The sequence below is a fragment of the Protopterus annectens genome, chromosome 1.part2 (genome assembly GCF_019279795.1).
Source record: "Protopterus annectens isolate FY-2018-M chromosome 1.part2, PAN1.0, whole genome shotgun sequence".
NCBI lineage: Eukaryota > Metazoa > Chordata > Ceratodontiformes > Protopteridae > Protopterus > Protopterus annectens.
This window is the reverse complement of record NC_056727.1, coordinates 940622122-940636759: the sequence shown is the minus strand read 5'-3', so window position 1 is coordinate 940636759 and position 14638 is coordinate 940622122. Positions and strand designations below refer to the sequence as shown.

The window sequence follows — 14638 nt, the reverse complement described above, 5'->3', positions numbered from 1 at the left end:
TAGTTTATTAGCTAACTACTGAATACTTGGTAATATGCACACTGGTTGTTGTTGTGTCTTTCAGCTTTTCCCGGTTAGGGGTCGCCACAGCGGAACTCCGGTCCGCTAATGATTGGCAGTTGATTTTTAAGTGCCGAGTTACCAGCCCTGAAGCACAACCTTCAATGAAGGTATGCCCATTCATGCATGTCTCCATGCAGAAGACGCCCTAGCTGAGAATCGAACCGTACAGCGTCTTACTGTGAGGCGACAACGCTACCGCAGCAACACCGCCTTAATTTGCTGTCTACAGCAGACCCTAGTTCCTTAATGAAGGTGTTATATTTATAAGTTGACTATTTACTTTGTAGTCTTCATTTGTATAGCTTTTTAAAAATGGCATGATTGCTACATTTAAAAGTGGGGTAATTAGTGCTGTACCAGATCAAGCAAGCAAGAGAAATTCTACTAAAAATAAGAGATCATGCTGTGAGGTTGGAGGAGTCGATTTATGCAGAAAGTATATTCACAGAGTGATGATGGGTCCTTCAAGCAAGCCTCCTAAGGTGCATAAAGGAAAAACAAAAAAAAAAAAAACTGGAATAATTTTGGCATACAAAGAGTCAGAAAAATGAAACACAAGTTGAGTCTGTGGCGCTGTAATGAAAAGGGAACAATAGAAAGATTAATTATGTTAACAGCCAATATATTACATTATTATCAATCTCCTGTCCCACTGCACATCTGCTAAAATTGAAGACACCAGGAGGTCTGAGAGCAGGACTGAGATGGTTAAGTGCATCATTCTTAGCTTTAGTGTGCCCAATTTGTTTACTGCCCAAGAGAAAGGAAAGGCAGAGGAAGAGATAGAGAGAATGAGACTGAAATCTGCTTCGGTTCATGCCCTATGCCTATGCTCACACACAAAAAACAATGGTTTGATTAGGACAGTGAGATCCTGATATCTGATTTTCTGTTCCAACACCATCAGCCTCCCTATTAGGACAGGGATAAATGCACATGCATAGAATGAAATTCTATACTGAAAGATTGGGCTGGCATGCTGTAATATAATACAGAAATCAGTTTTACCTTAAATAGTATTTCATCCTTTATCTGCATTTCCATATAGAGTGACCTACCATCACCACCATCACAGATTACATGTTGAACAGATTGGTAACATTGCTTTCAGAATTCCCACGATGTTATCTTTCAACTTTCTGGTGTCAGGCCACATGCAATATATGTACTATATAACTAGAGGTTGCCTCAGGGGTGCCAGTGAGATTTCAAGATTTTCTGAGACATTTTTATCTGAAATTAGTGGCTATTGGAAACACTCTGTGCTACCAGTAAACTGCCCTTTCTTTCTGAAACAAGGTAGCAGAAGTTATTCTGTCTCCCTTTGTCACCTACTTCAAGACAGAAGCTCAGATTCAAATCTAGATACTGCCATACGTGGCACAGAACAATAATAAGTACTGCTACTTCATAAAACCTGTACTGCTATTTCTTCCTTTTTTAATTTATATCTCCTTGGTTTTGTGGTGTGCATGTCCACTTAATATATTTGTACTGTGTTCCTCCAGCTGATGTTGTTTAGATACTTTGTCAGTACTGCAAATTTCACCTGGTTATCTCTTAGGGATTAAACCTTCATAACTCCCTTCACTTCATGTTAGCTGCATGAATCCCCTCCCCTGTACCCACCCTATCCAACATGTAGCATTCCTTCTCACTGATGCAGTCACCAAGGGACATCAATATTCCACTAGAAGTAAAAATAGTACTGATGTTTTGTACAGATACTCAGAAATGTCTGTCAGTTTTAAAATATTTTTGTTGTGGCTGAGTATGTTAAACCAGCTATCAAGGTGATCATATTAATTTGATGGGGGTATAAGGTATTATTGTGTAACATTCATTAAATACTGGAAATACATCAGGTTTAAATGATTAAGCTTAAAATGTGCATATAAAATAAAATGAGATAGCTATTGTTATTGGTGAAATATGGTAACTTGATTATTAAAATGTTCCATTTTAAACCTGTTTTAATGGATTGTTTTAGTACTGATGAAGTCTTTGATAAATGTAGAGATAAAAATGTTAAACTGCACAGTAAATAGAAAGTGTTTTACATATTAAACAGTTTTTATTTTATTTTACATATTAAACATTATTTTATGTTTAATTTGTACTTAAGTAGTCCTTTACTACATTTCCATTGGTTTCTACATAGGTTTTAAATGTCTATACAGATTAAGACAGAAGAACCTTTTCGTTGTCACTCCACATTTAATGAACTTTCTGTGTATTCTCTCCCTATGGAATTTTGCAGTGCCTTGGATGCTTTGAAGTCAGTTTTGAACAAATTTCCATGCCCTGGACTAAATTGTAGTCCTGATAAGACTGGAGAATTTGCATGTTTTTCTTAAATGTCTGAGAACAGTGGCCTGAGTTCTCAGGATTCGTTTGTTTCTTCTAACATGATTACTCAACACAGAGAAATGTCTGTTTTTTCATTAAAATACATTTTGCATACATTTTGCAGTCTAAGATTATTCACTTCACTTATAAAGCTGATAATGTAATGGCAGAGCCATTGGGTTCTGACTTTAACAAGATGTTTAGAGTTTCAAAAAATTTTGAAAAGATGCAAGAGTGTTTTATAGGATAATATTTGTTAAAGAAAGTTTGAGAGTTAAACGGGTATCTAAAGGTTTGCATTTTAACAAATTCCCAAATAACATTGAGACACATGATTTAAAATAGCTTGAACTGGTTGGGCTTTAAGCAGGATGACAATGAACTTAATAACATGAATCAGGAAGTAAACAATTTAATGTGTTAAAACTGTACTTGTTTTTTTCACAAAACCTGAAACTGATATTGTGCAGTCTGTCAAGAGACTTGATATGACTCTGAAGAATAGAACATTGCAAAAGTTGCAGAGAGACAAGTCTGAGTATAAAAACTGCACAGCTTATGAAATTCCACATAAAGGGAGCAATCAAACAAATTATGGTCATTCAGCCAACTAATAGGGAAGTTCTGGTGGACCATCTTTCAATGAAATAACTGAAGAGAATATAGCAATAACCCACGCCTGGGTGTAGGTAATGCGGGATTTACCCACGGTTGGCGTGGTTTAACCAAACAAAGACAACCGTGGGTAAATCCCGCATTACCCACACCCAGAAATGGGTTATTGCTATTATACTATGACATTATTTAAGAAAAGTAATAATTACTTTTCTTAAATAATGGCATTGTATAATGCCTCTTTGCTGCCCTTCCGCAGCTGTCTGGTATCCGCGGCAGTTCTGATGTACTGCGCATGCCTACGCAGTACATCAGAGCTGTGGCCAAAAGCAACGGAGAAAGCAAGATCTCCATTGCTTTTTACTGTTTTGCTATGTTAAATGGGTTTAACATAGCGAAACAGCTTTAAAATAAGCAACGGAGATGTCCGTTGCTTATTTTAAAGCTGTCTCGCTATGTTAAACCCATTTAACATAGCGAAACAGTAAAAAGCAATGGAGATCTTGCTTTCTGCGTTACTTTTTTTTCTTTTAAACCTGTCTCACTATGTTAAATGGGTTTAACATAGCGAGACAGCTTTAAAATAAGCAACGGAGATCTCTGTTGCTCATTTTAAAGCTGTCTTGCTATGTTAAACCCATTTAACATAGCGGGACAGGTTTAAAAAAAAAGCAATGGAGAAAGCAAGATCTCTGTTGCTTTCTACACACTGTGTTGCTATGTTAAAGGAGTTTAACATAGCGAGACAGCTTTAAAAAAAGCAACGGAGATCTCCGTTGCTTTTTTTAAACCTGTGTCGCTATGTTAAACTCTTTTAACATAGTGAGACAGTGTTTTAAAAGAGACTTATATTAATGGAAAAAGTCCGGGCGACCGGACCTTTTTCCATTAGTATAAGTCGATTTACAATGTGCACACTGGCCAATCAGCGTGCACATTTTGGAATATTAATGGGGGGTCATGGTATAATATGTTTTAACTTCTGCACTGTCTGCCCTTCTGCAACCAAGACATTCCCTTCACTGGCTGTGAGGCAAGGAGAAGAGTCTTCAGGCAGGTCCAGACTCCTCACAAGTCACATGTGAGGGAGAACACAGAAAAGACTCAACAAGATATGACACATTTCTTTTACAGCAAGAATCAGTTTTACAATTAAAATTATCAGGAAAAAGGCAGAAGTCATGGATGGGGATGAAGAAGCAGGAACCAGATTTTTTTTAGCAAATGAGTTAACAATTGTGAATTTTTCTTCTCCTGTAGTTGTTTCTCAGGACTTGAGGTATGGGAAGTTGACAATGCAGCAGGTACTGTTGTATTTATGACCTGCCCTGGATAGGAGAATGGCAATGAAACATAATATTTTCATATTTTTAATTTAACTGGTGAACTTTTTCATCAGCAGAACTGAGTGTGTTAAACAATGGTTTTAGTTTTCTGCCAGCCTGCAGGGATCTGTTTTTTGAACCATACCAGATTTAACATTTTTTGCTTGGAAACTAAATTTAAAATACACTGTTAACAACACTAGGTGTGTGGTTGAATGTTTATTTATTTATATTTATTTACCAGGGTAGTGCACTGATCTCAATGGTTCATTTGCAAACACAGGCTGGGTGAATAGGATCACATAAGAAATGAACAAAGCACATTTACAGATATAGGGATATGCTAGAAAACAAATATATACTCATATTTACAGATGCAAGAATATACTATAACATTTACTTCAAGAAGCAGTTTACAATGTGAAAATGTGCATGAAAAATGGAATTATGCTTAGCAGAGCTTTATGGATAAGATGTAGGCATAATACCTGAGATGGCTTATACTGCAGAGATAGCAGGATATCATTATATAGAGAGGTATGAAGACATTAGAAGAGGCAAGTGAATGTCTGCAGGAAAGAATACAAAGATAATTGATTCAAAAAAGTGTATGTAATCTACCTTTGGTAAACACAATTCAAGTTTCTGAGAAAATGTGTTTGAAAAAAAAATAGAGGTATTTAGGGTAAACCTCCCCAAGAAGTTTTAATGAATTCTCAAGAAGTTTCAACACTAGTTTAATTATAAAAATCATAACATTAGCTATATTAAATTTGATAAAGCTCGAGGTTTTATCATTATGGAACAAGGTAAATGTGTTAACAAGATGAATTTGTTATTATCCTATGAGATGAATTATAAAAAGGTGTTGTTGAATGAGATTAACATTGCTTACAAACATACAGACAATGTATTATTGCATTTTCTTCACTGAAAAGGTAATTGGTGCAGAACTTTCTTTATTCACGTCTTATCCTAGAATAGGGGCATTGTTTGGAATTTTTAAGGTGTGTAAAACCCTACCTTACATATCTATTGTTAGTGTACTAGGGTTTAAGGCAGAACATTGTTGTGGAAAGTATGTTAAAGGATTACATCGTTAAAGTTTATTCTTTTGTGCGAGATTCTTGACATTTTTTGCAAAGGCCGATGGAGACTAATTTGAACACTATCAGTGGCTAGATTTTACTTGCCATGTAGATATAAAATCTTCACACACCTATATTCCTCAAGATATCATCAGTGAATGCATTGGATAATATATGTCTAAATATTCTTTCCCATCTAGTCACATGATTTATGTGATATGCACCTGTCTTGATTTAATTTTGAAAACTACTTTTTTTCATTTTTCAAGGGTATTCATTTTTTTACAAGTTTCCAGTCCTGCTATGGGCAGTTATAGCCCCAACTTTTGGAAATGTGGTGCTGGCTTGCAGGGAAAAGAAGGTTTAATATAGATTTCAAGGTTTTACTCACAAACAAGTTTATGTTTGATATACTGATAACTTATTGTAGGAGAGAGACAAAGCTTCTTTTAATGTACTTATATAGGACAGGAACCACAGTTGTGATGTTTTGAGATTAACAAGTTGTGATTATTATAATTCTGCTAATTTTTGGATGTTACTATTTTACTAGATGATATTAAGAGTTTTTTAGATTCCTCTATAGCTGAATTAAAAAAAATAACATAATCTAGTCCCTAGATATGTTTAGAGGGTGTCAAAGAACAATTGGCCAGGGCTTTGAGACTTACCGGCCTAGATGTGAATTTCAGTTTTGATGATCAGGTTTCAAAAGTGAGAGCTATGCTTTTAAAGAGAGGTTATATTGAGAACTTTTTAGATTAAATGGTTAAAAGAGTTCTGAAGGAAAAAAAGGGAAGATATTCTCCAGTTTTCTCAGAATACTTTATTATTAATAGTAAAACAAGTTCAGCAAGTCATGCTCATGCTGTGTGTCTAAACTTCACACTTGATAGTCATAACATTACATTTATTTTTTCAAATGAATGGAAAATATTGAAAGGAAATTAATTTATGTTTAGGGTTGTTTCTGAGAAGCCCGTGTTTACTGACAAGTGTTCCCCTAGTATTAAATGTATGTTAGAACAGACAGTTGTTGTTATTAGGCATGTGTCATTTAATTCTCATGGTGTAAATGTGAAGCATGCTCAGTATGCAGGTATGTGGGGCCATATATACAGATTCCAGGCATTTAATTGTAATAGTTAATTTACAATGTATTGTACAAAATGTGCAACTTGTGATTCGTTTTAAGTTGGCATTTGTCAATGTAATCAGGAACATTAGTATTCCATCAAAAGTTAAAACAGGAATCATAATTTACACTGATACAGAGAAATGTGTATCAATTTTAAAATATTTTGTTTTTATTGTAACTGAGTGTGTAGTAATCATACTAATTTTCTGGAATATAAGGAATTGTGCAGTTTTCTTTAAATGTTGAAAATACACCAGGTTTTTAAATGATTATTTAAACTTAAAATGTACACTTAACCTTAGATAGCTATTGTTATTAGTAAAAGATGGCCAGGTGATTATTATACATTTCTGTTTAAATCTGTTTCTAATGGCTTATTATGAACTTTTTTTATCACTGGTGTAGTCAGCCGTTAGCTCTTTAGAGCCTCACCTGTATACACTTCTGAGCTGGCTGTGTTACAGATTTTCAATGTTGTGCATCAAAAATATGTCAGAATACAAAGAACTACAAAATTCTTCCTTGGCAAGTTTGCAAAAAGATGGAAAATTGATTATTTGCCGCTGCACTAGAATTCTCCAGTTATACTATAAAATATATTTAAGAGAAATTACTTTAAAAATTGCATTTGAAGTCCCACACTGTATACAGGGAAAATACAAATTAGCTAATGCCTTCATCAGGTACAGTGAGAATAGTCAGTTTTTAGTAACTTTACACACAAAAGCAGAACAAGACAGCATTTTAATGGATATATATTGCTTTATTTTCTCTTTGTAGATTTTTGATTCCTTTTCTCCGAGACTTCAGGACTCAAACAAAAAAGTGAATCAGTTTGCACTGGAGTCCATGGTTGCCATGATACCTTTACTAAAGGATAGCTTGCATCCAGTCCTTCTTTCTGTAGTAACTAGTGTCACAGACAACCTTAACTCAAAAAATTCTGGGATTTACACTGCAGCAGTGACTGTTCTAGATACACTCATCAAGACTATAGGTAAGTTCATGTTGTAATAGTTCTTTGGAGTTTACATGGGTCTTATTGTAGTAGCAACTTATATAATAATAAAATATGATCTAGGCATTAGCTATTTTATTAACTACTATTATCTTATTACTTGTTTATTTTATATTAACATAGCACAGAGTCTATATATTCAAATGTATGTACTTATGTAGCTGTTGCTTGTTTGAATTTCATGTGTGTTATAAATTGTATTGTGATAAAACATAAAGTTAAGTTGAGTTGAGCTGGGTTGAGTTATTCAGTGTTCAGGGGTCAGAAATGACTGTTCCCTTTTTATGGTACATTTTTATGACAGAGGGTTGACAGAGGGCATGGAATTACTCACCAATGTAGAGATTTTTGGCAGAGCCTAAAAAGGCAGAATGAGAGCAGCTTAGAAAAATCACAGTCATAACCCATTGTTCACTGTGTAAGCAAAAGTATTTAAGCTGCAATCATCTTGGGGTGGTGCACATTCATGTCATTGGAATGGAGTCAGCTGGTCTGGAAAGACAAAGGCTTCTTTGTTGCAGAGACCCCACTGGCTCCGAGAAACTGTGAGCCCAAAATGTAAAAAAGTAAAATGTAATTTCACTACAATGCAATGGGAAATTTATCATTATTCCTTTAAAGTGTTATTCCAGGTGGCAAGACTTCCTTCATACTTGAAGGGGGAGCTACAGCCCATATACCCCTGTTACTTATATATGCCAACTCTATGATCATTGTACCTTGGTAATAGGATAAGCACTATATGGTACTACAGCCGGAGACTTATATATGTGTGTGGTTACTGGTTGTGTGTGTGTGTGTGTGTGTGTGTGTGTGTGTGTGTGTGTGTGTGTGTGTGTGTGTGTGTATGTGTGTGTGTATAGATACACACACACACACACACACACACACACACACACACACACACACACACACACACACACACACACACACACACAGTTTTTTGTTGTTAAAGTGTCTTATTTTATACATGTGTTAGCTAAGGTCACTTGGCAAAAGTGTCCCTTTTCTTGTCTGGGGTGACCTGTAGAGTGACTTTCTCTCTCTCTCTCTCTCTCACATACACATACATACACACAATAGCAAACAAAGGAGAATGGAATCAAACTCTGTACCCTTGTCAACTGGAAGAAGCTCATTAACAGCTCAAAACCTTAATCCTGTACACTAACTGCCACTACTCTGATGCACAGGAACCTGGCCCCCTGACCATCACACACCCCTGTAAAGGAGCAAATGAGCATTAATATGCAATTGAAGTTCTGCATACTGGAGGTCTGTGGTAGAAAGGCATTTGTCCTTATAAGGATGTGGGATCAATTCACCCTCATGATTTGGTGCATCCAGTCTATTCAGTCCTTAAGATGACCACAGAAATAATGACTTTAGCTGAATCTTCACTACAATGGCTGCATATTTATTATATGCTTTTGTTGTAACTGTTACTTCCGACTGTAAGACTTATTTTATCTGGGATACCTGGTGAATACTACAAAAGTAAATATTAAAATGGAAAGTCAACTTGTATTAACCAGCTCTCAAATTTCATTGAACAGTAAAACATTTATCTCACAAGATCATGCAACCGTGGAAGCAAGGAAGTTCTCCTGAGCCTTGAGGTTATATGATATTGAAGTTAATATATTTAGAAATACAGGAGTGTACGATGCAAAGTATGTTCCCAGCTGCAAAAATTTTCTTTCTCTGTATTTAATTTAAAGTTATCTAATTCTATTGACATTTTGTCTATATGCAATGCAATATTTCCTGGCTTAGTGTTTAGGCATAGAACCTTTTAGTTTATTATTTCTGTCCACATACCCTTCCTTAGTTTATCCATATATGGACAATGGCTTTTTAGATACCTAAAATGATATAAGGACAACTAGGCAGAGTTTCAGTTACTATCCAGCTAACTCCTCCCTTTTGCATTCATCAATGTTTAGTTGGGCAAACCTGGAGACAGCCAGACAGACTAAACCACCATAACTGTTATAATGTACGCTAAAGCTTTTGCTACATTCCTTGTTATATTAAATTGGAGGGGGTTGCACCCCTCAACACTGGGTATTTGAAAGGATTTGCCACTGTCATACAAATGACTGATGTAGGCTGCGGTGGTGCAGCGGTTAGCGTTGTCGCCTCACATCAAGAGGTTCTCCTGTTCGATTCTCGGCTGGAGATCCTTCTGTGTGGAGTCTGCATGTCCCCCCCATGGTTGAGTGACGCTAAAAACATGCAGGCAGGTACGAGTATGAATAGGTGTGCCTTCTTTGAAGGTTGGGTGTTGGGCTGGCAACTTGGCACTGTAAAACTCCACTGCCAATCATGAGTGGATTGGAGTTCTGCTGTGGTGACCCCTAACTGGGAAAAGCTGAAAGACTTTTATACAAATGACTGATGTGTTACTCATTTGGTTTCCCGAGTTTGATTGAACATGTTTCAATGAATATGCCTGTGATGAACTAAACTACATCCATTTCAGACAGAGTTAACGTTAAATTACCCAAGATAGAAAACTGAAAAGCTTTAATGGCTATTCTTTCAACTTAGTAACTGCTGGAAATAGACAGAGGAATAACCTCTACAGTAGTCAGTTTAGATGGGTAATACTGAGGCAGATACATTTGGTTGAGATGAGAGCTCTGAAACTTATCCTACTACAGGAAAGCAATGCTCACAGACGCGCACACACACACACACACACACACACACACACACACACACACTCTAGGGCCGGATTCACGAAGGCTTGCACGGAGTCTAAGAGTAGTGTAAGACTCAATGCAGCCTTCGCGATCCAGGAACAGCCCAAAGTCCGTGTAAGAGACAAGCTAAAACGGCTCTTACACGGAGTGGGCGTGGATAAGCTAATCACCTCACTTGCAGCCGAATAGCATGCAAATGAGGATGATTAGCAATCCAGGAAGCCCAGAACAGCCCGTGTAAGAGCTGTTTTAGCTGCAGAAATGTACTCAGTTGACAACTGAGTACGTTTCTGCAAAAACTGCAATGGAGCCATGTCAGCTCCAAATAAAGGGTGCATATGTGTCAGGCAGCATGCCAATGGCCAAATATGTGGCCATTGGCAAAGTAACCTGATGCAAATATATTAAAAATATAATTTTTTTTTTTCGGCGATTGCCGATGTTTAAACCCAGCGCCGCCCCGCGCAAATGGGCTGCGCTGTATAAAACATAAAAACGAAGGTTTTAAACCCACAAATGTGGGTTTTATGCAATACATGGAATGTCAGTGCAGGGACCAGCAAACCAAAACCAACATGGCCACCGTGTAGTGGTTGCTAAGGGGGGAAGCTGAGTCTAATACATGTAACTAAGCATTAGTAGGCAATCTGATGCAAATGAGTGTTAGGATACTGAATTCCACTGTCACATAGCAAATGAGCATAGTCTGAGTAGTGTAAGAGTTACAGAAGGGGGAGGAACAGAGTAGGAGATAGGTGACATCACAGGGGGGAATGGTAGAAAGAAATGCAGTTCATTGGAGGTCAGAGTTACATGACAGATGTCAGACAGATATCATGGAAAGAGGTGTGCCACTAAATAAGCATGAGAAAGTCAAGAAATGGAAGGTGTACACTGTTGCCTACACCAAAGTTTCTTGCTGGGTGTGTATGCGCACGTGTGCACGCCATGAAGCACGAGTAAGGCAGTGTGCGCGCGTGTAAGGCAGACTGAGCATGTGGGAGCATGTTGGGAGATGTTTAACACTGTTTGCACGGGCGTGCACACGTTTTAATCCGAATAAGCAGATTCTGAACCGTGTAAGTATGTGTGCGCGCGTGTAAGCCACTGTGAGCATGTTTATGCTGGTTTACACCCGGCTCCTCCCTGAGGAAACAGAGAGGAAAAAGGAAGCAACCGATTTACTAGGAAGCTAGCAGGGAATACTGCTGGAGCTAGCAGGTGAAAACAATTAGATGCAGGCAATTACACAGGCAGAATAGTAGCCCAGCCCAGCACTTAAAACTCTGCAAACAGCAGTGCAGGATGTTTCTCTCAAGAGACACTGCAAGACAGGAGTTAAGTTATCAGAAGTGAAAACTGAAAAAGCTGAACTCAGAGCAGAAATGTTAGGGGCTGCCATAGCTGTCATAATGAGACATAGGCGACTTGCTGAGGGTGGTGACAATGCAGATGGTGCCAGACAACCCACAGTGAGGAGACCCAGGGTCACCTACCACGGGTTACATGAGCTGGAGATAGTAGAGCACTATAGAGTGGACAGAGACCTCCTGCAGCAAATAGTGGAGCTGTGCAGGCCACGCCTCACACACAGAACCAACAGAGGGGAACCCATCCCAGTGGAAACCAAGGTATGTGTTGGCCTAAGAATACTAGCAACAGGTACCTTCCAGAGACCAACTCAACACATACCTTGGATGCCATGTCAGCACATGTCGGTGATCATGTATATTTCCCCAATGCCCGTGAGGTATTGGCCAGCAATATGCGTCTCTTCCAGCAAATAGCGGAATACCCTGAGGTAGTGGGTGCAATAGACTGCATGCACATACGCATCAAAGCACCAGCCGGTGAGCGGGGTAGGGCATACATCAACCGCAAGGGCTTCCCTTCCATCAACTGCCAGGTCTTGTGTGATGCCCAGGGCATAATAATGAATGTGTGTGCTGGCTGTCCTCGGAGCTACCATGATTCCCACATCTGGCATTTGACGCAGCTGTACCAGACATTTGCCAATGGGGACATCCCACACGGACACCTAGTGGGGGATGCAGGTTATGCACTGGAGCCGTGGCTGATGACACCCATCAGAAATGCACACACACCTGAACAGGAACGCCATAATGAGGCACACACACAAACACGTAATGTAATAGAGCGTGTGTTTGGGCTGCTCAAGTTACGGTTCCGGTGTCTGGACACATCTGGTGGAGCCTTGCAGTACACACCAACTACATGTACCCAAATTGTCATGGTATATGCTATGCTACATAATATGATCTTGCGAAAACAGCTGCAGCAGGACCAGCATAGGGCCGGGCCAAACAGCCCCCCACCATTGCCAAGGCCATAACAGGCAGAGCGTGACTCGGAGGAGGAACAACCTGAGCCTGCCCCAGTAGGCAGAAGGAGGCGTGCCCAGTATGCCCTGGCCTTGGCAAAGAGGCAACGCATAGCACATACACTGGCGCAGTAGGAACCCTGGGAATGATACCCCTCTCTGACTCACTCATATAGTAACAGGGATGCCTAACATGACACAACCTGCTCTCAAACATGTACAGGGAAGTGTAATATGCATCCGACAGAGGCAGCCCTGCAGCACCACCTGAGGCATGAATGCTATGTGTTAAGTAATGTAACACCATGTACTATATGCACACCTGAGGACCCTGACTAACATCCTACCCTCACCAAGCATCATGCCACAACATGACAATGAGATGATCAAGTGCAATAATTGACTGAAGTATCGCAGTTAGTCAAAGGGGATCCAATGTGTGTCAGTCTGGGATGACATGCTGAGCATGACATGATGCACCACCTGCTAGGACTGGCGTGCTCCTATCAGTGCAGGCCGTATGGATACTGGCAAAGGCTGTTGTTACCCACAGTGTGCCCTGAATAGGTAAGGTTGAAAACACAAACCTATCTCCATAGGTATCAGAAGGGATAAGAATAAGATAAGGGATAAGTCGAAACAGCAAGATGCATGCAGTCTAAACTCACCCAGTATGGAGAATGTTGATATCTGCGCTGTAACAGAAAACTGAGTCAAGGCTCACAACAGCACCCTAACACTACCAGGTTACACCTCATACTGTGCTGTACAGCCTCAAAACATGGAACAAGCTACAAAAGGAGGGTGACTAGCAAGAATTGTCAAGGATAACCACACCCCATGTTGGTACCACAACAAAAGCAGCATGGACTAGCCATGGTCAAGTAACAGTGGCTAAAACTGCCCCCCAGTTTATAGCCTGCTACAGACTACTGTCCCAACACCAGGAACTGCACCTGGCCTATGCTGGAATACATGAATATATCAAGTCCTCCAAACCACATTATATTGGGTGACTGAAAATACCCAGACATAGACTGGGAGCATTATTCTAGCTCCAACAGTGTAGGACAAAAGTTCATAGAATCCATAAACCAAAAGGCCCAGGAACAACGTACCACTCCCACAAGAGGGGTAAGCATACTGGATGTGATAATCAGCAACATGGGTACTGGATGGCAAGATGAGAAGTGTATTGCTCACTGGTAAAACCAGACCATAGAGTAATCACACTGGATATACAAATCCTGACCACAGTCCCTGGCCAGAAAACCACAGTGGAAAACATGTGTTAAGCAATATTTGCACTCCTCCAAACTGATGTGGAATCCATTAAAGGTCCTGTGCAGGTGCAAAATATGGGCCACACCTCAGAACCTGTAATACAGCCATTCCATGAACACTGCCAGGAATGCTTGGATTATGCAATCCTAAATTAAAACAAGACACAATGCCATACACACAGGAATCTGGCATGGTGGACACCAGCCATAACCAAACCATGCAAGAGAATGAGGAAGCTACTACATGATAGAGCAAACATAAACAATGAAGTAATCACTGATCAGTAGTATGGCAATAAAATCTGTCCACACATACAATCCACTAAGGCCAGCCACAACAAGTTGAATCTGTGAATCCTGAGGCAATGTTACACCTGCCCCAAGTACACAGACAACCCCCAACTCCACCCAAGAAATACAAATATATGTGAGAGATGCAACCATCTATCCAAACTGGAGGCTGAGCTCCCTCAACTCAGTACTCCCAAAACTAGTCAGGAGGAGAAGGTAACCACACACACCACAAACACAGTCCCACATAGACCTATGACAACTGCAAACCAAACACATAAACACAGAAAAACATTCCCGGAGGCACAAATTACAAACACAGCACACCAACAGAGGCCTCTAAAGCAGACACCCAATCAAACATCCTCCAAACATAACACATGCAACACATAGTACACAAAGCTGGTGTGCCAAACAGT

At 39.3% G+C, this 14638-nt stretch overlaps 1 protein-coding gene across 1 annotated transcript in view; it reads left to right on the top strand.

The window, feature by feature from the left end:
* The window catches only part of TOGARAM2 (TOG array regulator of axonemal microtubules 2), a 1500446-nt gene that overhangs the window by 1401743 nt on the left and 84065 nt on the right, over positions 1-14638 (top strand). Inside the window, exon 18 of the mRNA XM_044059883.1 lies at positions 7359-7575. Within this exon, the coding sequence (XP_043915818.1) occupies positions 7359-7575 (217 nt within the window). The remainder of the gene's footprint in view (positions 1-7358; positions 7576-14638) is intronic.